This window comes from Mytilus galloprovincialis, chromosome 11 (genome assembly GCF_965363235.1).
Source record: "Mytilus galloprovincialis chromosome 11, xbMytGall1.hap1.1, whole genome shotgun sequence".
Classification (NCBI taxonomy): domain Eukaryota; kingdom Metazoa; phylum Mollusca; class Bivalvia; order Mytilida; family Mytilidae; genus Mytilus; species Mytilus galloprovincialis.
In genome coordinates this window covers 41,037,862-41,065,101 of record NC_134848.1, presented here as the reverse complement: position 1 = coordinate 41,065,101, position 27,240 = coordinate 41,037,862, and the positions used below count along the sequence as shown (strand labels likewise).

General features: G+C 31.5%; 1 protein-coding gene and 1 long non-coding RNA gene across 2 annotated transcripts; both read left to right on the top strand.

Annotated features, from left to right (window-relative positions):
• The first annotated feature begins 311 nt into the window (after positions 1–311).
• LOC143051142 (uncharacterized) lies at positions 312–6,062 on the top strand. The gene is made up of 4 exons (XR_012970616.1): positions 312–387; positions 1,446–1,556; positions 3,787–3,936; positions 5,479–6,062. It is a non-coding gene; the product is annotated as an uncharacterized LOC143051142 (long non-coding RNA).
• A 5,651-nt stretch (positions 6,063–11,713) lies between these two features.
• Positions 11,714–17,848, top strand: LOC143051145 (uncharacterized). Its single transcript, XM_076224152.1, has 5 exons — positions 11,714–11,782; positions 12,760–12,828; positions 14,229–14,339; positions 15,223–15,372; positions 17,005–17,848. Exons 2-5 carry the CDS (start codon positions 12,783–12,785, stop codon positions 17,187–17,189), a joined length of 492 nt encoding a protein of 163 aa, XP_076080267.1. The 5' UTR covers positions 11,714–11,782; positions 12,760–12,782; the 3' UTR covers positions 17,190–17,848.
• Positions 17,849–27,240: the final 9,392 nt, after the last annotated feature.

The following is a 27,240-nucleotide window of genomic DNA, read 5'->3' as shown; positions in this document are numbered from 1 at the left end:
ACATGTATCTAGTATGCTAGTGTTATATTTATTTTTGTAAAAACTTAATTCACTTAAAAGATTTCTGCCAATATTTCGTTTGGCTAAATGACGCAGATTATTATCCGCTTGAAACCAAGTAAAACCCGGGTTTTTCAGTATTACCCACTAAGCTGACTTCATTCTGTACATTTGTAAAGTATCTGTTTAGGAAGAAGTCAGGAATTTAACAGTCGTAAGGCATAGCAATAACAGATGTATATGTATGAAGATAGTATATGTTATATAGGTATATCCATTTGTTATTTGTCTTTTTGATATTTTACTTTTTAGTGTCCCGTATTGCGAAAACAACTATGAACTTTAAGGTAGCTCTAGCATTAGGACTGTTTTTCGGCACAGCTTTGTGTAAGTAAATTAATTAACCTCGTAAAAGTATGTTAACTACAAAAATATATCTTATTATGTCAATAGATGAAAGTAATTGTGCTTCAAAAAGTAGTGAAATGCTGGTAGTCTATCATGTTTATGTATAGGTACTAAGTTAAAAAAACATTCGTAGTTTGTGAGAAATGGAAAAGAACTCTTAAGAAACATTTGTTTTACATAAGATTGGAAAGTCTTGAAATTGCTGGATACATATAACAGTGCACGTTGGTGTCTGTTTCTTCTGACAGGATATTGTTCTGTGTCCCGTTCTAAGTGAATTAACACTATATCTGTGTATATCTCGATTTCTAGTGTCTGTTGTTATTATAGTATCAATAAATAGAGAATTTTTTTTCCATTTTAAAGAATTCATTATACAAAAACATTTATTAAACTATATTACGTTATATTTTGTTTTTCATTACAAATGTGTATTCAAATGTAATTTTTACTTAACATTGTTGTAATAACTTATAATTACCATCAATTCCACGAAATACATATTCCACCTAAGTCGTTCACTGGAATGAAGCGCGATATAAGATATATGCCTTCACAAAATGCATATGTTGAGCATGTTGCGATAGAATATGACCTAAAAGAAAAGAAAATATACATTCATTTTGATAATTTCGCTTGTCAAATTTTACTAAAAAATATGTTGTATTACATTTTAATCTTCTGTTTCTGTTGTGTCGTAGTTCTCTAATATTTGACGCGTTTCCGACAGTTTTTGTTTGTAAACCGATTTTTTTTTTCTCTCAATCGATTAATGAATTTTGAACAGCCTTATACTACAGTTCCCTTAATTATATAGACCATGCAAATTCAGTATTTATCAGTCTCCCTAACATGCCACTTAAATCTGTACAATTCATATCACTAGATCAAATGATTTATTTTAACCAACAATTTTGTAAACAAAATCACAGAACTATATTTTATCCAATAAATGATTATTTTTTTGCAAGCATTTGTGTGCCCATGTGGTGTAAAGCAATCATCAATCCATCATTCAATTGGGTTTTTTTTGTCAGGTTGTCCTGACAATAAGTATGAATGTTTAGACGGAAAGTGTATCCAAACCAGATTTGTGTGTGATAGCTGGGTTGATTGCAGTAAAGGTGAAGACGACATGGGATGTCTTGGTAATAAAACTAACAAGAAACACCATAGATTAAAGATCACTGATAAAATAGTGTATCAATTCATCTATTACATGTTCTACTGTTAAGATTATGTATCATTATACCCCCGCTTTGAAAAAGGTGGGTATACTGTTTTACCTCTGTCTGTCCTTCCGTCAGTCCGTCAGTCCATCAGTCCATCAGTCCATCAGTCCGTCAGTCCGTCAGTCTGTCAGTCAGTCCGTCCGTCCCATGAATATTTTTCGTCACATTTTTCTCAGGAACTACACTACCAGGATTTCTGAAATTTGGTTTCAGTCTTGATATAAGTCAGCTATACTGTGTGATGCGTTTTCAGATTCATCACTCGACAACTTCCTGTTGACCGAACACTTGTATCATTTTTACACCTGATAGCCAAGTTGAAAATTTTTCGTCACATTTTTCTCTGGAACTGCACTACCAGGATTTCTGATATTTGGTTTCAGACTTGATATAAGTCAGCTATACCGTGTGATGCGTTTTCAGATTCATCACTCGACAACTTCCTGTTTACCGAACACTTACCATTTTATTTCGTCGCATTTTTCTCAGGAACTATAATTCCAGGATTTCTGAAATTTGGTTTCAGGATTTATATAAGTCAGCTATACCGTGTGATGCGTTTTCAGATTCATCACTCGACAACTTCCTGTTGACCGAACACTACTATCATTTTACACATGATGGCCAAGTTGAAAATTTTCGTCGCATTTTTCTCAGGAACTACAATGCCAGGATTTCTGAAATTTGGTTTCAAGGTTTATATAAGTCAGCTATACTGTGTGATGCGTTTTCAGATTCATCACTCGGCAACTTCCTGTTTACCGAACACTTACATATTTTTACACTATTAACATTATCCACTTGCGGCGGGGGTATCATCAGTGAGCAGTAGCTCACAGTTACACTTGTTTAACTAACGAAGTTTATTTGCAACATATAAGAAACAAAACTGTTTTACTTTAGTTTAGTCGAATAGTACAAAAACAAATTGTTTGAAGTCGTTAATGTTCAAGGTTGTGCAAGTGTTTACAGATCTTATACAGTATGACGTTATGTGTTTTACAACCATATTTTCCAACTAGAAATTGACAATGAGGGTCGGTTGAAAACAAAACTTTACAACAAAAGAGATGATTTCAGCTTTCCAATTGTGAACTTTCCTATTATAAGTAGCAATTTTCCAGCAGCATCTGCATACGAGGTATATATCTCCCAATTGATACGATTTTCCCGTGCTGCTAGTATTTCCTATGATGATTTTCTTGATAGATGGTTGCTGCTCACGAGGAGGCTGTTAAACCAAGTTCCAAATGGTGAAGTTGAAATCATCCCCTCGTAAATTTTACGGACGCCATCATGAGTTGGTTAACCGTTATGAAATAACCGTTTCACTACAATCTCTTTCCCTTTCATAAATGTGACCTACCGAATTAGACTATTTAACGGATTTTTTATAACATGATCAACACGGCTGGTGCCACATGTGGAGCAGGATCTGCCTACCCTTACGGAGCACCTGAGATCACCCCTAGATTTTGGTGGGGTTCGTGTTGCTTACTCTTTAGTTTTATATGTTGTGTCAGGTGAACTATTGATTGTCTGTTTGTCTTTTTCATTTTTAGTTATGGCGTTGTCAATTTATTTTCGATTTATAAGTTTGACTGTCCCTCTGGTACCTTTCGTACCTTTTTTCCAACATGGTCTCTTGACTATCAAAAGAACATTCGAAATCGGAATTTTAAAATATACTGAAGCACTATCTACAATGACAAAAATAAAATTAAATCAAAATTTACTGCCATCTCAAACCAGAGAGTGTGCCTTGTTATCTTTGAGGGTATGTATATATTGAATAATCCATTAGGTAACATTATTTCTGTTTGGTTCCATTGTAAATTGAACATGTCATTTATTATTTATACATGCAATGCCACAGAATAAAGATCAGTGTTAAAATAACATACTAAACAATATGTTGCATGTCCTTCTGCTAAATTTAGGTCTCAAATCACTGAAGAAATTTTCATTTTGCAACATGTTGTGAATAATGGCTTTTCTATTGAATTACAACTCAATGTAAAATATCAGCAAAGTTATAAACCCTTTATTAATATACTGTATATGTTCACATCTGACATTTATGAGGCTGCAAAAGCGAATCGAATTTTACAAATATAACAACTACAAATTTTGATAACATCTACAGGTTGTGCACGTGATAAGTTTGCCTGCCATAATAACGGTTTCTGTATTCCCTGGTATAAGGTATGCGATGGTACGGATGACTGTGGTGATAGTACGGACGAACGCGGTTGCCACAATATATGTTGGAACATCGAAAACTATCAGATCACTGGTAAGTTAAGGCATTTTCCTGATGACAAAGGATTTTGAACTTGATGTTTGCTGCTTTGCTGCAAAGTAACAAGCTTTTTGAAATTGAAAGTATAAGAAAAATGAATTTATAAAGCGGCACATTATGAAAGGTCATTGTGTTTGTCTTCAAGGTATGAGCAATCGACAAACTGGCGGGAAGAAATTATCTGTAGATTTTCCATACAGTTGACATTGGCACCTTTTTGTCTTTTAAAAACTATTGAAAAAATACACCAATTTTAATAAATTGGCTTTTAAACAATAAGTAGTAAAATTATAAAAATGAAAAGTAGGGGTGTGCGGACCAAATTTTAATGGCAATACATGGTTAAACCTAAAGGTTTCCAAATATCTAGTAAAAATTCAAAAACAAGAAGAGCTAACTTCCTTAAAGGTGTCTGCAATTCGTAAAGAAACTTAAAACAATGATGTGTTCATAATGTGGAAAATAAATGGTTCGATGTGGTACCCAACACATTCACTAAAATTAATTGGGCTCGTTTAATTTTTTTATAAAATTTTGACAAAGTGTCTACTTCGACCCTGTGACAAAAATATAAAAATTTGTAAAAATTTCAACCAACCATTTTATCAGAAAAATTACACTGGTTTTATACCAGTTTGACAAACACTAATTTTGATCATTGAGAATCTTAATATTCCCCTAAGATCACAACGTAATTAAAACATTTAGCTGATTTTACAAAGTCATCTCCCTGTAGTATTAGGTACCACCTTAATTGATATTTTATAGCCCTGAACATAACATATAACCTAATAATAATTATACAATTTTAGAAGAAAAATAATAATTAAGATACGATTTCATTAATGTCTTTTTTGTAGTCTTATACTTAGTGTATCAATTTTCCTATGTGGCAAAAGGAATACAATTCACTAAAAGAAAAATTCATGTGACGTTTAATTTGCCACTAAAAAAATAAAAAAACGGGACAATCTTCATGAGATTCTATAGACGTGCGTACAACAGTATTTACATGTTTTACATAAGTAAATTTTGTTATTGACCGTTTCTTGAAGTTCCTTCTACAAGAACAAATGTTTTGTAAATAGAACAATGAATTGGTCAATAGTTGAAACAGTTATACATTTATGTCCTTTTATCGAATAGATTGAATAAATTGCATGATATAAAATTCTAGCTTAAAGAAAGTACATTTTGTATGGACTAAATCATAATTATACGGTTGTTAAAACACTACCGGTCGTTTTAATAACATTGGTTAAGTTACAAGTTGATAATTTTCACAACGACAATATGATGTCATGGATTTCCGGTAAATTATCCTTACAATCCATAGTTTATGTAAGAATAGAAAATAAACCTATCAATTATTGTATTGTTTTTCTAATTGTTATGTTTCCAGCTAGTTTTACCTTAAGTTTTAGCTGTTAGAAAGTGTGGCACCGCTCTCCAGCTTCCTATTCAATTCTATCATACACAAACTGTTTTTAACTCTTTCTGGAATTCAAATAATATTGTATTTGTTTTTATATACAGCTCAAAGCAACAGTTGGAGTAATACAATATTTAGTGATGACAAACCAGTATCTAAGAGTCTCAACAAAGAAGGTAAAGTTAGAGCTGCCAGAACAAATATGTACCAAAAGAAAAACGAGGCAGAGAAAATAGCTAATAAACTTGAAAAGCTCAGGTTGCTCGGGAGAAGAAAAGACGAAAAATAAAAATAAAAACGTATGGAAGACTATGCCTGCAAACATTTTGAATGAATTGTCCATGGACTATGATGTGAATTAACTTTTAAAACAACCATTTGTAACATTAATATTATTTGATGTTATATCAACAAAAATGTATGTACTTTCACCTCTAGATTTCATAGTAGTATAATAGTTTAAGATATACTATCAACCAACTTTTTAGCAAATTATCAATTTTCCAATTAAAATAATTCCTACAAATCAAATTATTTGTGGTTTTTTTTTATATATGATTGATCACGACTTCAAATGTTGGAGCTTACCATCGAGCGGCTAGTATAACATTTATGGGAAAACAGTCAGTAGGATAACATCTGGACTTCTAACCGACAGAAGTCATTATTGTATATTTTTTGTAACCTGAAGAACATGTACCACATTCTCATCGACAGTATATGGAAATCATATATACTTAGAAATCAAAATAAAGTATTATACTTTATAACTGACATTACATAGCGGAAAGAAAATATTGTTCTATCAAAACATTTGTATTCGTGTTAGAAAGAATTGTTCTAATGAAATATGTTTTTTTTTTTTTTTTGTACATGTTTTTATTGTGTTTTGTCGTTTAATCACTGTCTTAGATTTCGGAATTAGCGTTTAAAAAATGTTTATAATCGCTTACTTGTGTATGTTTCTGTTCTAAGCAATGATCATGTTTTTAGTTGTAGTTTGTTCATTTTGGTCATATTTTTTTGTTTACTGTTTTGTTATGAATCAGTCTGTTGATAATGCCATTTAAATGTATAAGCAAGACTTCATTCAGACTACACCAGGATCCATTTATTTATTTATGTGACCAGGATTCCCTTAATCACGCTACCAGAGATTTTTAGGGTAACCCTGTTAAAGAGTTTACTTGGCGTACGATTGAAACGTTAAAGAGTTTACTTCGCATACGAGTCCGTATACGAGTGAAACTTCGACACCCAACAACACAGCAGGCCAGGTGTCGGTCACCCAGCATGGATGGCCTAATGAAAAGGGAAAGAAACACAATGAAACGACGGAAGAAGATAGTAATTAAACCAAGTGACTTTATGAACAGTTGTTTATCTATTGTGTAAACTATGTTGTTTTGTGCAGAAGTGTTTCTGTTTTTGATTATAGTAGAAATCTAAACTTTATTTTGTGCACGACACCCTTAACATATTGTTATGGTGTCACGGAGCCCTTTAAAAGTACAAATTGGTGTACGAGACCCTAACATATTGATATGGTGTCATGGAGCCCTTTAAATAAAGGCAACAGTAGTATACCGCTGTTCAAAACTCATAAATCCAGGGACAAAAAACAAAATCGGGGTAACAAACTAAAACCGAGGGAAACGCATTAAATATAAGAGGAGAACAACGACATAACACCGAAACGTAACACACACATAAACGGACCAAGCATCAAACAAAACACCACGAGAATAACAAATATAACATGAAAACCAAATACATGAATTAGGGATAGACAAGTATCGTGCCACGTCTAGATCTGATCTCAATATCTCAAAAATAAGAGAAAACACAAACGACTCAACGTTAAAATGCAATACACACAGAAACGAACAATAATATAACAATGGCCATCTTCCTGACTTGGTACAGGACACTTTTAAAGGGGAATAAAAGTGGTGGGTTGAACCTGGTTTTGTGGCATGCCAAACCTCGCACTTTAATGGCAAAGTTAAATATAACATTGAAATGACAACATAATATTACAGGACTACAATACAAATAAATAGGAGAACATGTTAGACAAAGAAAAACATGATTAATAGATAACAAAAAGCATCAGGTTTAAAATTCAATACGCCAAAAACGCGCCTTGTCCACACAGGACTTACAAGTGACGCCCAGATATAAAAGATCGAAAGAGAAAAAAGTACAAAGTTGTACAGCACTGGAGATAAAAAGTTGAAAAGGTTTCGCCAAATACGGCATTGTTTTTATGCCCGGGATAAGAACATTCTTATTATATAGAACAATTCATGTTATTGCAAACAGTAAATTTTATCAAATGAATATGAAAGAGATATACATAAAGAAACTGAAGTATTAACTATTTAAACAATGATTAACTACATTGTTTTTTTAAAGAACAGTCAGTTCTATTGTTTAAAAAGTTTTAAAGCAACAACAAAAATTGACTTAAAATATGTCATTGTCAGCACTAGTAAGCAAGTATATTTTGTTATATTTCTTGTTTTCATATGTGCTTATTTTTTATTTTTTTTAATAGACTTTAGTTTTGTTCGCAAAAATTATTTTAAAGTCGTTATGAAAATTTAAAACCTGTGACCCTACTTTTTGCTTGGTGTCAATCGGAACAAATTCTATTTTGTCTTTTGAGTTACTCTTGGATCCCAAGTTTTTTTTTATGTTCCAGTGATGTTCGGATATCACTATGAGATGAGTAATTTTTTATTATTTTTTTATTGTGTATAAACTGAACAGTGGAAGTTCAGGGCTAAGAGGGGGCTGTGTAACGTTTTTCGTTTATTACATGCATCACTGGGTTTTATTATCATGGTATAATTAGATTACTTATTTTCATTAACCGTTATAAAGTAATGCATTACGATCTAGTTTAGTCGCCTTCAATAAGAGTGTACTTGTTAAATGTCAAATCAATCATGTTAATCAGCTGGTGCCAAGTTGTTTTGTTTATACAGGTGTCTCGGTTGACCTCAGCTTCGGTTGACCTTAGCTCCGGGCTTCGGGCTCCTGTAATTTAGCTCCTGTAGAATATTTCTTTGTTCAGAGTCATTTAACCATATTATTATCAGGATATTATAGTGGTATAAAAGGTGCGTACGTAGGAGATTATCGATTATACCACCGTATTGTTGAGTCTGCACTTGGGATGTTGTAAACTTCTATTACTGTTACATGTACTTTGGATTTTGAATAATACAGTATTGCACTTTAAATCGACTTTGTGTTTATGTTAACTTGCAAGACTTCGTTCAGACTACACCAGGATCCATTTATTTATTTATGTGACCAGGATTCCCTTAATCACGCTAGCAGAGGTGTTTAGGGTAACCCTGTTAAAGAGTATACTTGGCTTTTGTCGTCCGTGTACGAGTGAAACTTCGACACCCAACAACACAGCACAAACACAAGAATACACACTTGAGTTCAAGTTGCAACACGTTAAACTAAACTAACCAACCAAACACATTTTTCGTCATACAATGTTTATAAGATACTGGTAATTCATTTTCTCTTTTTCTATATCAATTTTCGTGTATCAAACGGGAAAATAGCACCATGAATTTAAGTATATAATGAATTTCAAATTTGCTATAGACAAATATGCAGACTAGGGAAATTACAATATCAATTATCCGCGAAAATGTAGTATAACATGTATATGGTAGTTTTCAAATATACTCTAGTTATGTTTTATGCCCCACCTACGATAGTAGAGGGGAATTATGTTTTCTGGTCTGTTCCTCCGTTCGTCCGTCCGTTAGTCCGTCCGTCTGTGCGTCTGTTCGTCCGTCCGCTTCAGGTTAAAGTTTTTGGTCAAGGTAGTTTTTGAAGAAGTTGAAGTCTAATCAACTTGAAACTTAGTACACATGTTCCCTATGATATGATCTTTCAAATTTAATTCCAAATTAAAGTTTTGACCCTAATTTCAGGGTCCACTGAACATAGAAAATGATAGTGCGAGTGGGGCATCCGTGTACTTAGGACACATTCTTGTTTATTATTATTATTATTCAGTTTTCAAAATAGGTGGTAGGTCACTAAAATAAAATTATTGACTTATAAAGTATGAATTGATGGCTTGGTGAATTAGGCACGATATCGAAAAGCGACCATGAAATATTTTATGTTTTGTTAAAAAGAATCATTTAATACAAAATGTTATGTCAGATATGCTCGTTCGGCAGAGCATGATATTGTGAAATTATATGTCATTTAAAGTAAGATAGATATCTAAATTGTTGACTAATATCTGTTTCATACATTCTGTAATCCCTTGTTGCTTTACTTTACACGTACATACCTGCCAACTTCAAGCTACATAATGCATCGTATTAGCGATGCACGATACAGTTTGGAAAACCAGTGTGGAAAAATTAATAAACGTGTTAAAATTATTTTTGTTAAAATAATATTTATGATGTACGATCATAAACTTGTATCTTCATCATATTTTCTTCAAGTATATGACGAAATACTTTTGAAAACATAATGTGCGTTAAAAACAATTTATTTCATTTCATGTTTAGCCAGAACATCCTTGATTGACTTTCTGAAAAGTAAAATATTTAGTAAAATTTAGAAAATTTTTGACTTTCATTTAATTTTTTTATATATCTTTGACATGTTCTTGACATTCTGAATTCTGTCTTGAAAGTACTCATCAAACGACGGCATTTTTTCATAATTTGGCTCGATATTATCTCGACATTAAAAAATCTGAGTTAAATTCTGACAAAATTTAGTAAATCCAGACTTTAAGACATTTGTAGTGTATTTTAATGGTTATGACAAAACGGTCAGACGTGGGATGATAAATTTTGCAATGAAATGGAACTGAATTCATAAAGTTAGTACTTCCCGCAATCAATTCATGTCGTCTCATCCAGCATAACATATATATAGTAATATTTGCAGGTAGATTCTTGATTTGACTTTAAAAGATTATAAACCGTTTAGAATTATGATATTAGGTTATGTACCGCATATATCCAAAGATAAACGGCAGGACAATTTGACTGCCATAAGAAATGAACTAGATTTGCAAGGCAGAAAATTAGTCTTGTGTCAGATCTTCTACGAACTACTGACCGGGATATCGCAATGTTCGTTAACGTGCATATAGCGTGGCACTATGGGCACAATCTAAATTCCGAGAGGAAAAAAAACTACTTAACAAACTTGGTCAAAAATTCTGTCAAAGTTACATTTCTGAGCCTAACAAGATGGCTAAAACAGTAAATCATAGTGACCAATATTTCTATGAAGATGATAGGTTTATACATTAATTAGAAACTCTGAACCAAAATACCTACCAAATATATAAACTTTCTATTAATTCCTATCTAACACTGAATCTAACAAGTTCCTTAACTGTTCGCTCCACGGTGAATGTAAGATAGAATGACATTAATTCTTATATTAGAGGTCTAAGTCTTGTAAGTTTCCAAGTTTCTGAAAACAAGAATGTGCCCATAGTACACGTATATCCCTTTTGCATTTTAATTTTCTATTTTCAGTGGCATGAGACATTGTGGTAAAAACTTCGGCATTATAATAAGAAAGATTATATCATAGGGAACATGTGTACTAAGCTTCAAGTTGATTGACTTCAACTTCATCAAAAACTACGTTAACCCAAAACTTTAACCTAAAGCGTGACAGACGGTCGAACGGACGGACGGACGCAAAGATCTGAAAACATTATGTTCATAAATGGTGCAAACATGGGTTTTTGTTTGCAATACTATACTTATCTTCCATAACTACAGGTAGGACAAAGGCAATTAATATGATTAAAAAGAGACTATCTAAGTGCGTCTTATAAAAAGGCACTCTTCTAGTCATGATCAATCTTGTGTTTTGTTGATCCTGTTTTGCTTATAATCATGATAATGAATCAATTTACATTCGTATATTACATGTAGTCTGAACACAGACACCATAAAATGTATAAATAGTACAAGGTTGCATAAATATAGAGTTAAATTTTAGCGTCCATTAACTTTAGTTGAACTGTGTGTAATCTAGTACATGTTTCTGAAAACAGATTTGTTGATCCTGTATTGCTGATAATGAGTCAATTTACTTTCGTATATCAAATGTAGTCTGAAAACAGACACCATAAAATGTATAAATAGTACAAGGTTTCACAAAAATAAGTTAACTTTAAATGTGTGCATTCTAGTACATGTTATTGAAAACAAATTTATTCTAAAAATAAAGACGAATGGACATTAAACAGCTTGGTTATTATTTGAATTTCCTGTTTCGGAAAAATGTGTCCAATCTCATTAGACCATGACTTTGGTACATAAGATGATGTTGCATACTTGTTAAGCAATAGTCTGGTTTATTCAGTTGACAAGAAATGTAGGTATTTGATTAAGATTATTTTGATTGTTTAACAAACCATTTTATTGTAAATGTTGTAATTTGTATTTCCTTAATTTTTTTCGCAGTTTAAACCTTTCTGAACATATTTAAGCCCATTATATAAAAAAACTTTTATTCAACGTGTTGCTGCCGGTTATATCAGAAGAGGCTTGGACAAATTGATTAATCCGATGAGCCACTGGTATCAATGGGAGAATCTATATTTAGTTGTATTAATCTCTTTCTACAAGTGTTTTTAATTTGATACGTTTAAATATTATGTATGTATACATCATATGGTATATTCAGTTTTGACTGAACGTTAAAGAGTCCCATCAACAGTCACTCTTGGTAGAGTGTTAGGATACACTTAAGTTTTGAATGCTGTTGAATGGTCAACCATATCTGTAATTGACTTTTGATACTGTAGGAGGTTTGGTCTTCCTGAAATTTTTGTTCAATGAGGGTTGGCAAAGTATAAATCTGTGCGTGATAACTTTGGTGTTGCTGAACAATATCTTTTAGGAATTTTGGTCAGAAATGCTCTACAACATCGTACTTTATTTGGCCTTTTGTCATTTTTGGATTCGAGCGTAACTGATAAGTCTTTTGTAGACGAAACGCGCGTCTGGCGTAAATACAAAATGTAATCCTGGTATCTGTTATGAGTTGTTTTTTTTTCGTCCATAAAACATTATTATACTGGACAATACAGAGCAGTATTTCGTATTACTAGTATTACTTAATAATGCAAATAATTACCTGGTAGAAATATAGTTTTACTAAAGGTTTTCTTTAGAATTTTCCACTGAGTTTAATCCATTTGAGTACATTTGTAAAACGTCAAAAATAATAACTCCGCAGTCTCAAGTTATACTTTTTATGAATGTCCGAAGATATCATATTAAACAATTTACAAATTGGACTTTAATTACGGTTATTCCTCATTTTGATATTATCAGTTCTCATTTTAGTGTCCTGTATCGCATAAACAAGAATGAAGATAGTACTGGTATTTGGACTGTTTTTGGGAACAGCTTTGTGTATGTATATTAAATTAGAAAGCATCATTAACAATTTGTGGTAACAAACTTGTCTTTTACTAAACATACAAACCAAAATATAAACAATTAAAACCCCACCTTCAATATAAGCACTGTTTGACTACAAAATGCTATCTGAATTAGAGTCGCATATTGAAGTACTAAAATATTGTTAGGCTTAAAGTATATAAGATTGGAGATTAAGAGCAAACAAATCTTATAACAAAGCCATGTTACTATTGTTTGTCTAGTTTTTTTTTTGTTTTTTTTATTTTTAGCCATGGGGTTGTCGGTATATTTTCCTTTTATGAGTTTGACTGTCCCTCCGGTATCTTTCGGCCTTCTTTTACTACACAGCTACTTTTGCATAGGTACTATTTCTGTACCAAAAATCTGTAGTACTGGAAATTTACTTTTAATATTCAGTACTATTTTGTTACTTTAAAATTATTGTAATATTTAGGTACTTGTATTTTCCAGTACTTGATTTGTACTTGAAATTTTAGTACTAAAGTGTGTGGTTGCACAGTTACTTTTTCAGCATTTTGAAAATTTGTCAATTATAAATCTCATATAGTTATGATGTTGAAACATGGAATACTGTGATCATTGTTGGTATTATTTATGTACCAATATTTTAAGTACAAATCAAGTACTGGAAAATACAAGTACCTAAACATTACAATAATTCTCAAGTAAAGAAAAAGTACTAAATATTAAAAGTAAATTTCAAGTACTACAGATGTTAATTACAGAAATAGTACCTATGCAAAAGTAGCTGTGTAGATCGAGGTGAATCGGCTGAACTTATAATTCAATACGTTACTTTTGTGTGTTTCATTTGAATCGCATTAGTATCAATATTAAATTTTGAACTGTTAACCAAGTAAATCTTTTCATTAGTTTTGACGGGTTCGTACTTATTTTTAATAACCTGCCTATTTTTTATAGATTGTTGTATTTTCGTAATTTTCATTTAAGCCATGTGTGTGTTTTCATTTGAATTTACAGTTTATATTATAATATTCAAAACAAATGAACAATGTTGTAAAATATAGTCAGGACTTCTTTTATTGAATCCATTAAGGCAACAGAAGTATACCGCTGTTCGAATTTCATAAATCGATTGAGAGGGGGAAAAACAAATCTGGGTTAACAAACTAACACTGATGGAAACACATCAAATATAAGAGGAGAACTACGACACAACAGAAACACAACACTTAAATTTAACACACACACACAAACGAACTATAATATAACAATGGCCATTTTCCTCACTTGGTACAGGACATTTTTTTTTTAAATGTTAGGGTTAATAATGTTTTATCTTTATCCAGCCTTTTTGAGAGAACATGGTGTAAAAAACCATCAATCAATCGATGTTGTTTGTTTTTCAGGCTGTTCTGACGATCAGTATGAATGTCAAGACGGTCAATGTATTGAGTTGAGTCAGACGTGTGATTCTCATGTGGATTGTAGTAGAGGAGAAGACGACATGGGATGTTCTGGTAATTCGCCGTTTCAATATATATAATGTATTTTGGTAAATATTTTCAAAAATGTACACCAAAACGTCGTGATTGGTTGAAAACGTTCGAAACAATTGAAATTCAACCAATGACGCTACATTATTTTCATTTGGTGTTCGAAGAATTATATTACCAATAGTCCTTTAGATTCTGAAACGGCCAATAACAAAGCCACTTTTTCTATTTAAAAAAAAATCTCTTGGTTATAATAGTAGATGGAATGCTGTTTGACGTAAGGTTTTTCTACATCAAGATATAAATATTAGATCAATATCAAGGTAATATTCAACTCGGAAGTTCAACAATTATCGAACTAAAACCTACTATAAAACATGTACAATTGATAGTAAAGTCATTTGCGCATGTCATTTATTCTAGATTAACTTCAACCTTAAATTATTAAGTTTGCCTGTTAGTTTAACGGGATGCATAAACCATAACGTTGCAATAGTTCAAAGTGATGAAAAGCCCACTTTATACATTACGTTCGTCATCCGTAACTTTAAATTCCCTCAATTAAGGCCGTAATATCTTATTTTATAGAATTTTTTGTTTTTTTTTTGGTAAATTACACTGTACTGTCTAATGGGATTTCTTATATATCCTTATCAGTACAAAACACCATAGGTTAGAAATCATTGACACTTAAAGGAATATATTAAATCATATATGACAACTTCTACTCTCCAAGTCATTAATCAACTCAGTGACGAAATTGTTTCTCTGCAACATATTGTGAACCAAACTTTGGATGAAAAAAAAATATATATATAACACAAATGTAGCCTGTATTGTTATGAAATCTAAAAGTGTATTGAATTTTTCAAATGTTTTAACTGGTATTTTTTTATGATTAATACAGGCTGTGAAAGTTATAAGTTTAAATGCGGTAATCAAGATAAATGTATTACATGGTCTTGGGTATGTGATGGTATGGATGACTGTAATGATGGCTCGGACGAACGTGGGTGCACTAATATCTGTTGGAATATCGACATCTATCAGTTTAATGGTAAGTAAAAGATTTATCCTGATGTTAAAGGATATTGAACTTGGATGTTTGCTACTCTGTTTCAAAATGACAAGCTTTTAATAAGAATGATATAAATGCAATGTATAGGAATAGAGAAACTAAAAATGCAGAGTAAAATGAAGGGTCTGTGTGTTTGTTTTCGAGATATGAGCAATTGTAATATTTGCTAGAACAAAATGTAGAAGTGATTCTCTCTAAATTGTTTGTACATTTAAAATATGTACCTTAAGTTTTTCTTTCAAAAATTATAAATAAGGCTTTTTAAACTACAAGTAATGCAATTATGTTAGAAAAGAAGGAGTTAGTGGACAAAATTTAATGGCTATGCATGAATAAAACTAGAGAATTCCGAATATCTGGCAAAAACTCAAGACAAGCGAACATCATTAAAGCTGTCTGCAATTCAATATTAGATACATTACACAATTGATTTACTCATAAAACGGCATACAAATAGTTTAATTTATATTTAATAGCCTTGAAACAAATTACCTTAAATTTCAGAAAAATAAACTTTTAATTTAGTAACGATTTCACTGAGGGTGAATAAGATAGTTAATGATCTTATTTTTGTACTTAGCGTATTAAACTTTATAGTTGGCAATTGAATGCACTTTACTAAATTTCCTGACAGGAAAATGCATGTAACTTTAAATTGCCAGTAGTTGTCATCAAACATAGAGGAAAATATAACAAAAAACGTAAACAGTAAAATGTAAAACAATTATATCCACAGAAAAGAAATCTGTGACTTAATTTGGTACCTAACACTACAGAGAGATAACACTGTAAAGTCAGCAAAACATTTTAATTACATTGTGTTGTAAAGGGAATATTAAGCTTCTCAGTGATCAAAAATGGTGTTTGTCAAACTGCTATATAACCAGTATAATTTTTCTGATAAAATGGTTGGTTCAAAATTTTTGAAATTTTTATATTTTTGTTAAAGGTTCAAAGTAAATACTGTGTCAAAATTTTATGAAAATTAAACGAGCCAAACTAATTTTAGTGAAAGTGTTGGGTACCACCTTAACAGAGTGAACAAAGACGAGAGAATCTACATTCGATAACATGGACATGCGAACAACAGTCAATACATGATTTCGTATACAAATTAAATAATCAAAATCAATTTGTTCTAGCTAAGAGAATATATTTACAAAGTAAATTTTGTTATTGACCGTTTCTTTTCAAAAAAAAATGTGTTTCTAACAGAACAATATATTAATGAAAAAGTGGCACAGCTATATGTCCTTCAACCAAATAAATTGAATAAACCGCATGTTATAGAATTCGTCCTCACAATGTATGCACCTAATTATTATTATACCGATGTTAAAAAACTTCCTATTGTCTTTGTATCCTAGAAAAAGTTACAAATTGATATTTTGGATAACTTTTTTTTACAATCTTTGGTTTATGTAATGATAGAAATTAAACTGTTTTATCATTGTATTACCGTTCTAATTGATACATTATTGCTGTATTATTGCAACTAGTTTTACCTTTCGTTTTGACCGGTAAACTTAAAAAGGGTTCATCATCCCTGTCCCGCTTCCTATCTGATACCATCATAAAAAAACATAATATTGTATGTGTATTTACATACAGCTGCAAGCAGAAGACGCAGTAATACAAGACCTCTAACTGACAAACCAGTATCCAAGGTCCTCGAGAAAGAAAGGAAAGTTAACGCTACCCGAACAAATATGCGCAGAGAGAAAGACGAAGCAGAGAAAATAGATTATAAGCTTGAATTGCTCAGGTTGCTGAGGAGGAGAAAAGACGAAAAATAAAAATTGAAACGTTCGGAAGAGTATGCTTGAAAACAATTTGAATCGTCCATGGACAATGATATTGACAGCTTGTAAACATCCCTTTTTCATTTTCCTTTTTTGTTTTATCGTCTTACATTGATTTTCTTTTAACACTGGATGTCATTTGAAGCAATATTTTAAGCTATATTGTATACCAATCGCTACTTTCCCGAAACGAAAAAAAAACGATAATATTAAGCGTCTCAAAAACTCGAGGTATATAAAACTTTGATAATTTTATTCAACCTACATCAAGTAAATTTGAAAAATCGAGAAATTAAATTGCCACAGAGTAGGCTTGGAAGGGCTAGGCATAAATCAAAAGATACGACAAATAAAGCTGGCTTGCAGTAATTCATTGTATACCATCATCCAAAGTTTTTGACAATAATTTGTGACAAAGTATGTTTTACACTTTTAATCATTAGAATATATGACAGCTAGATATATGCTAAAAACGACCATTTTTTTTCAATGGCGATAAGACTATTATGTTAGACCCTAGATAGCGCATGTTATATTATCATATATATTTAAATTTATATATTCTCATGATTCTGATGTTATTTGAAATGACCTTAACATTGCTCATTCTAACTGCTTTTTTCCGAATAAAATACTTCTTGCAAATGAAATAATTTGTGTTGTCCTTTATCTATGATTGATTATGACGTCAAAGTTTGGAGCTTAACATCGATCGGCTGCTATAACATAAATATCAAAAGTCATCAAAGGTACCTGGAGTCAATTTCACAAAAAAACTTACGACTAAGATTGATCGTAAATATACTGAATTGTTCATGACTTACGACCAGTCTAAGTCGTAAGTTTTTTTGTGAAATCGATTCCAGGCTTATAATTTGATATGCCAGACGCGCGTTTCGTCTACATACAACTCATCAGAGACGGTCAGATCAAATTCGTTATAAAGTCAAAGAAGTATAAAGTTTGAAGACCATTGAGGATCCAAGATTCCAAAAATGTGCCAAATACGGCTAAGGTTATCTTTGCCTGGAATAAGAAAGTCCTTAGTATTTTTATAAACAGGAAATTCACAAAAATGATCATTTAATTGATATTCATGTCAACACCGAAGTGTTGACTACTGGGATGGTTATACCGTCGGGGGAAAACGTCCAAAAGCAGTGGTAATGACCCAGTGGTGTATATAGTTACCAAAGGTACCAGGCTTATATGTGAATACGCCAGAAGCAAGGCAGATTACATAATATTATGAGGAATATTACTCTAAACGGTAATCGCTCACTGTAACAGTTCAGAAGGAAAAAAAGAAAGAAAGATATCGACACTTTATCATTCTTTATCGCACATGTGATTTAATTTTCATTCGTATATATTGTAAGCTTAGCCATGAATCAGTTAAGGGTATAATGGCAATTTTATTAGCCACTTTTCCCTTGACCATGGAACAAACCAAAGATCTTCCGTTATTTGGATAATAACGTGATAAACCAACTCAATTATATTTTTTTAATTTTTTTTTATTTGTAGTGTTTCAACGCCACTTTACGTACCGCATTTAGGCTAATTCGTGGCAGGCAGTTTTTATTGGCGGAGTGCCTGGAGAAAATAACTGACCTTCGATAGCACCCGTACGAGCAGGGTTCGAACCCATAACCTCAATGTTGACTGGCTAGTGATTACAGTAGTTACTAATTAGACCACTCGGACAACGAGCCCCCCAACTCAATTCTAGTCTAGTGAATCTTAAAATAAACATAAACAATAAGTCTTGAAATTTTATACATTGAGAATCTTGAGATTTATTATAAAGATCTTGAAATTCAAATTTGGCATCGAGAATACCTGATACCTGAATACCTGATACGTCCATACCACAAGAAGTTGGTACTATTATTACTATTTATAGATCGATAACCCTGTTTTTAGACGTATTAGATAAATCAGGTTGATTATTTGGTAATACATACATGCATATTCGTATATCCAGATCGGTGCGTGCTGGTATATTTAAAACAATTGAAAAAAAGACAATTACAAACTTGAAGAGCAATTAACACAATGACGCAACTTAGAAAACGCAATGTGCTTTCTATCAATTCTATAAGCTGTTTAAAGCTGTGTATCTTTCTGATAAATAAAAACCTTTCCAAATTAAATTTACAGTGTGTTAATAATGTAACAACTGTATCTGGTTAGAGGGTTTGATCTCTCGCAAACATGTGTAACCCGACCACATTCTGAATGTCAACGTTTGTATTCGTAAGCCTGTATATAAACAAATATCCCATGGCATTATGACTTTATCCTATAGGATTTCATAAAATCCTGTGGGATGTTTAAATATCCTACAGGAGAAAAAAATATCCTGCAGGATTTTGTCACTGTTTTTACTCCAGTTGGCGAACCAGGCGTGCCACAAAAAAAATAATTTAGTATTGTGTAACCTATCTCCAGAGGTAATTTTTGCCAAATTGGATGATTGTACGATTAAAAAAAAGTGTGGTTCCAATTTGCACTTATCAGAAGTGCAAATTAATCCAAGAACATGTTAGTGGATTCTTCGGTACCTGTCAATACTGATTATGTTATGTCGTTTTTGTTTTTGTACACAAATAAGGCACTGAATTTCTCTTTTGAATTGCTTTACATTTGGTTATTACGGGGTACTGTTGATAGCTATACGATAAAAGTTTCACTAATTAGTGAAAACCATACGGTTAGGTATATTTATTCACATCAACGTATCTAAATTTAATTGCTTTCTTATTGGGAATCATATCTGCTTATTTTCCAACTGATAGGATCAAACTATGTGTCTCTGTAATTGCTAAAGAAATGATTCTTTAGAACAAAAATAAGTACATGTATATGCTTACATATATACGTAAATCTTTTCAATCACGTTTACATTTTGTTAATGTCATGCGACTTTACAAGGTGAAGCGGAAAATATTACACAGTGTATTCTTTTAATTCTTTTGTTCTGCTGATGAACACATTTTATCTATCCAATATTGTCAATAAAGTGTTAAGTAATTTTTTTCTATTAAACAAAAGAAAATTTTTTTTGCCATGCTTAATATAAATTGGATCATTATAAATGGTGTTATGTCTCAAATTTTGATTCGGATCAATTAACATGCGTTACTTCGAAATATCTATACAAGCAAGTGAGATTAAAGTCAATTAGGCCAAACAAAAAAGTATGTGTGTTTACTGTCATATGCTGCATAAAAATACAGGGTAGGTAGGTAGAGAATTTTTTTTTACACTGAGTCTATGGGAGCAACATTGTGACTTTAACAGTGCTTAATCAAAAATGGCCAAAAAATCTTTAGGGTAGGTAGGAGTACAGTTAACACACATACTTTATTTTGGGCCTTATGATGAAATAAACTTTGATTAAATTTCAGATAAAGAGTTTATCATTACGTAAATTATTTTGTCATCGGGAAAAATTTGTTTGCACTACTATTATCTTCAAATAAGGTCATTCACGTCCGTGAGCATTATCTTTTTAAACAGATGATCTAAGTGATAAAAATATACAATCGAGACAGGTTTAGTCTCTACTTTGAACTGATAACTGATAATGTATATTTATTATTGTTTTGACAAAACAGTCTCTTAAACGTGTATTTTACGTGGATATTATTTCTAATTCACACATGTTTAACTTCTTACAGGTTAATAATTCTTGCTCTCAATTTTGTGCTAATTTTACATTTCTTGATCGGTGTGAGAAAAATATTTTTCCTCGCTAGTAGAATATCTGTTCAAGGCAAAAGATTGGTCGAAATTAAATTGTAAGGATATTTTTTTTCTAAATTTTACTAGTGAGACGTCATGAAAAAACGACCATGTCTGATGACGTCACAAGTACACCACTTTTTTCAAATCTTTGAAAAGGAAGGATGAAAATCATTAGAGAAACAGATTACATGGCTATAACTTTTGTTTTATGAAATTTTTTCACTCTCAACCGTTCAATTTTTATTCGTTAAAAAAAAATTGGGAAGCCTCTCGCTTTTAATTTTAACATTTAACTGTCTCGAGTGGAGAAATGTTGTAACACACTTGATGCAGTGGTGGAATCATTTTTCTTTTAAACATGTTGATAATTTAAAAGAAAGAATGCGTCTTGCATATACAGTTATTGACATCAAATTGGTTTTCAATTATTGAAATGATCTAATAATGAAAATACAAACCTTCGAAAAGATTTACCGTATGTCACCTGATCTGTGAAAGATAGAGTTAAAATGTATTTACTAAACTGTGTGTGATTCAAATGTAGATATATTATATTTTTTAACAACCAAATGAAAAACTATTTCTCATATTCGAAATATAATCAATCAGTATTTCTACACTTGTAAATGTAACAACGAAGATGGTGTATGATTGCCAATGAGACAACTCTCCACAAGAGACCAAAATGACACAGAAGTTAACAATTATATGTCACCGTGCGGTCTTCAACAATGCCACACAGTCAGCTACAAAAGGCCCCGAATTGACAATGTAAAACAGTTCAAACAAACAAAAACTTATTTGTAAATTAGTGAGATTGTTTGAATCAGAAACTGAAAAGCTAACTTATTTAAAGTTATTGATCAAGATATTCATGACTTTTTTTATATTGTTTTTTTTATATCAAGCAATTAAAAAAAGAAAAAAAAGAAAAAATATAATAAAGTGAATTGCGTTGATATAGTTCATGTTTATGAGAGCGTCATAATCTAAATTGCTTTCATTATGGCTAAAATTGTCTGTGGAAAACTTCTCCCAAATTAGTTGCAGATTATGTTTTAGTAAAACTATGAAATTTTCACATTGAACGACAGCTGCTTTTCAGATGGTTATCTCAGAGACTCCGAGTCATTTACAGTTATAAAAATCGTATAGAAGTATCACAACTTCAGTTGATATTTTAAAACTGCATACTCGTATTGATTGTCAGTACTGAAATAAAGACAAACTAGAATATTTTGGTACGTTGTATGAAATATTGTTTCTTTTTTATGTTCTTCTACGGCAGTGTACCCATGATTAAGCGACAGTGTGTTTTCACCGCCTCAAGGTTTTGGTTGGGTTCATGTTGCGCAGTCTTTACTTTTCTATGTTGTGTTTTGTGTATCATTGTTTATATAAAAAAAGAAGATGTGGTATGATTGCCAATGAGACACCTAGCCACAAAAGACCAAAATGACACAGACATTAACAAGTATAGGTCACCGTACGGCCTTCAACAATGAGCAAAGTCTGTTTGTGGGTTTTTTTTCTGTTTGAGCCAGGGTGTTGTCAGTTTATTTTCGACTTACGAGTTTAAATGTTTCTTTGGTATATTTTACCTCTCTTTTAAGAAGTAGCAATTACTTTTGATGTATGCTTAAGTTAGAATAAGACAAATAGAATGTATGTTCTCTCATTAAAAATGTTTAACAAAACATATGTACCAATCTATATAAAATCAAAGGTCATGCATACACAAAGTTCTAGCCTCTGTAATTTAATTAATTACAAATATATTAACAGCTCATGGTAAATAGTATCAGGCCTATATTTCGTTAAAAGTGATACATAATATTCATTTTAACTGGTTTACTCCTTGCAACATACGGATATTTGATATAAAAGACAATGAACCAGTATCGCATCCACACGTGTCTTTTTTTTTATAACAACTGTTATTTTGTGTTTTGGAAGGATAGAAATATACGGCTGAGATCTGATGTTGAACATTAATTCATCGAGCATGTTAATGGGAAATTCCGCGATTTTTTACTTATCATTTAATTATGTTCATCTTAACATAAAAACACATTTGCAAAGTTTTAAATTTATATTCCTTCTAATAACGGAGAAAATCAAATATTTGTAACTTTTTTGGTTGAATTCTCGAGTGGGTCGTGACGTTTTAGCCCGATTTGTTGAATTCTGGGAAAAAATAAAATCTGTTTACCTCTTATAGCTTATCGACAATATACGTAATCAAAAACGCACAGCTGACGAATGGTCGTAGTTATTAACCACAATATAAGAATGAACGAAAATGAATATGCATATACCGTTTTGTATTGATTGAATTAAACTCCTATAAAATTATCTGTAGTAAATGTTTTCGAATAAATTTCATTAATTATTGTTGAGATTTTTTTCATAAAATATTTATTAAACATTTTTACTGATATTGAACTGAAAATATTTCAGTTCTATTTACCGTTATTGTTTTGATAATCATTTTAATGCAACTAATGTGTGAGCAGAGTGTGTATATTATTTTGTAAAGGTCACTGTATATTTCTCGGCTTGAGGTCAATTCGTTTACCTTGTAGCTATTTAGCCGCAGGTGTGAGTTCAAGCGTACACAGGTATGAATGTTGTTATTTGGAAAGGATAAACAGAAAGCATTAGAAAGAGTATGCTGTATTTAATTAAAATACACTAAGATTTAATACACGATGAGAATAAAGATACAATAATTTTTAAAATTGTGTAAATTAATTGAAAATAAAATTCAGATTCGTAATTCCGAAAGTGTATAAAAAGAAAAGGAAACAATATTTGATTACTTTCTTAGCGGCAATTGGCGTAAAGATTCAAATATAAAGTAAAAAATATTAGTTTTAATCTTTAATAAAAACTAAATGCAATATTACCCAATTTGATATACCATTGCACATCTGTTTATTTCATTGACTTTACCGGAATTTCTTAACTTGTATTCAAATCTGGCTGTGTTTAAATGCTAATTTTAAAGTTTTTAATTGAAAAAAAATACAACATACAACATGCATGATTTTTTTTAGTTTCTTTTTAACATTTCATTTTCACATAATTAAATTCATTGGACAATCATTTACACGAACTTTTTGTGAAAAGAATACCAATTATCTAAGCTAAGGCATTATTATTTTTGAGGATTTTTGTACATCTTTTTTTTAAATTCTATGATAATATTTGTGCAATGTTGAACATGATAGCCGTCATTAATCCAAATGAGTAATACAGTAGTTGTAATAAAACTTTTATTTTAGTCATGCATAACTGATATTGACGAATTTAGAATAGTTCGTCCATACATCGTTGTTCTTGAAACAATCATTATTAGTATACATGTAAGTTTCCTGACGTATAAGCGCCATTGAGGATGAGCTCCAGAGATTGCAGACTTGTAGCGTTTCGTTTGGAAATGCAACCACTTGTACAGATAAACGACAGAATTACCATACAAGCATTTATAGTCAACACAATCAGAAAGAGTTCCCATCGTTGAACGGGGAATATGAAGGCTTCCAAGAATGAACAAGTGACATGTCTAACTCTGAACAGTTAGACAACGGACTATCGACATCGACCGCTTGTTCTTGATGTTTGAAACTGCATGCATATATATACGTATACGTTTATGATAGTGATGAGTTCTTGCGTCTGACAAAAAATAAATTCCTTCATGATTATATCTTGCCATACGTGTATATTGGTTTGTATTAAGGTGATTACACAAAATCGTTATTTGAAAATCCTGCTTGTGATATGTAGATTCATTTCAATACAGAAATTTCGTCTATATATTAAGTTTCACAAGTGTATAACACGGAGAAGCTCTGAAGGTACATTACTTCCATTTTGTTTGGGTGTGAACCATCGATGTTTACAGCAATATCAAAGAATAAAATGATGATGGTAGAAAGAACTATGGGCGTTATGTGGCAAATAGTACATGCATATCGGACTATGAGTTGTCAATCTGTATGAAAAGATTTCCAATACAACCATATTATTGAGAAGGATTGTTTACATGTTATACTCTCGTACTAGTATTACAGGGTTCTTGTGGCGTTCACCTTTGACACACATCTTTTTAACGATGTTTTAAAAAAAAAGACAGAACCAATTTAATGTCATATTTCCTTATTTTTTAAATATAACTAAAAGTCTTTTATCTGACAAGAATACCCCTATTTAGCGGACAAGTAATTTATTCTTTTTTCTGTTATTGATAACCAAGAAAGAAAATATATTCCGAAATTATTTTGAAACTTTGATACTCAATAGTTTCCCAGCAAAATATTCACCTTCCTATGGGGATACTTAGTGTTCGTCCAGTGGCATATATAACAATTGTGATGACGAATTCCTTCCTTTGTTCGAGAACAATCTTATTGAAATATAAATCTGTGATTTTACTATGTCCACAACTTCAATGAACCAAAGCAAAAGTTATACATCGACCTGTATTTAAATCAAATTGGTTCCCTTCTTCTTCTTCCTTTTCTTCTTCTTATGGTATACAATAGTCTATCGACATTCGATGATAACATACTGTTGTCATACGTGGACTAGTCTATTTACAAAACTTGTACCCCAATTTATTCAAAATATATGTTTTTTTCTTATGTTCAATGTATACATGTATATATTTTAAATTGCGCTATAGTTCCGTAACTTTCTACCCAGTCGTATAAACGAATCGTCGACAAGTGCGTACATTTTATTAAATCAATATTTATGGTATGTTCCAATCTGTCCTTCACTATTGACAATGAGTATATATATTACATTTTCCCAAATTCACCCTAAGAAAAAATATTCAAATAGATTTTAATTTCATCAAATCTTATTTTTAGGGTATTATTTATGTTTTTATGAATAATATTCTTTACACCAGAAATATTATTTAAAAACAAGCGTATGAGTTTAGTAATGACAAGTAAGACAGAGTTGTATATTATACATCTGATATTTCAAAATGGAAAGTTATAAGTTATCGGCCGTGCACACTGATCAATACCTGCAGAAGTGAAACGATGCATGAACTTGCAAGCCCGACAGGAAATCGCTTGAATACCTGGACGTGTCACCTCACACCCCTCACAATACCTTTGGAAGTAATACCTTTAGCCATGCTGGTGATCAGATGAGGGAAGATCAGAATTTATTTGAAAAAAGTTTATTACTTTAAAGAATTATGAACAAATTAGATTTTCGAAAACAATTTTCACGGAACACTTATTTATGATTTCAACTTTGACTTTTTTCCTAATTCCAATATCAACAGTTTAAAAACAATAGACCATGGTAATTTAAAAAAATAAGAGTATTTTCTGTATCAAGTTAGTTAGTCGGATAAAACAACCGTACGATTGACAAGATATCGACACGCAATAACGACTACATCGGTTACTGTAGTTTTGTTTCTTTGTGGTGTATAGACATATCGTTGTTATTAATCGGGAAAGAAGAAAAAATGGCCGAACGCAGAGAATTGATACTCTAAATTTAATATCGATGGTGATCGCTTATCTAGCGAAATAAAACTTTAATATCTATGAATTTGAGCATCTTTATACAAAATGAACATAATATCAATTTTTGATTTTTTTGCGAAGTTTCCCTTTAACACAAAATGAGACAACTTTATTTATAAACATTTGATTGTCCTGCTATACTTTGAAATAACTTATTTATCGCTTAATGAAAGTGCTGTCGCCAGAAGAATGATTTTTTTTAATAGTCGCGCTTGTCTTTAACTTAGATCTTTCTTTAAACATGTTAGCAGGTTGGGATCCCGCTAATATGTTTAACCCCGCCACATTATTTATGTATGTGCCTGTCAGGAGTCTGTAAATCAGTGGTTGTCGTTTTTTTATGTGTTACACATTCGTTTTTCGTTCATGTTTTGTACACAAATAAGGCCGTTAGTTTTCTCGTTTGAATTGTTTTACATTGTCATTTTTGGGCCTTTTATAGCTGACTATGCGGTATGCTTTGCTCATTGTTGAATGCCGTACGGTAACCTATAGTTGTTAATTTCTGTGTCAAAGACTTGTCAGTGACGATGATTACTAAAGTAAAGAAGATAATGATACTGTTCAGATTATTGTTTGCAAAAATGCAGAGTTGTCTCTCTTTTAATATAAACGGTTATAAAATATAATAGTAAAAATAGTTCAAATTTTGATAATGCCTGTACAGTTATAGTTGCAGTGAATCATTGAGTAATGTGATTTTGTTATGAGATTTTAAGTTGTTTATGTAG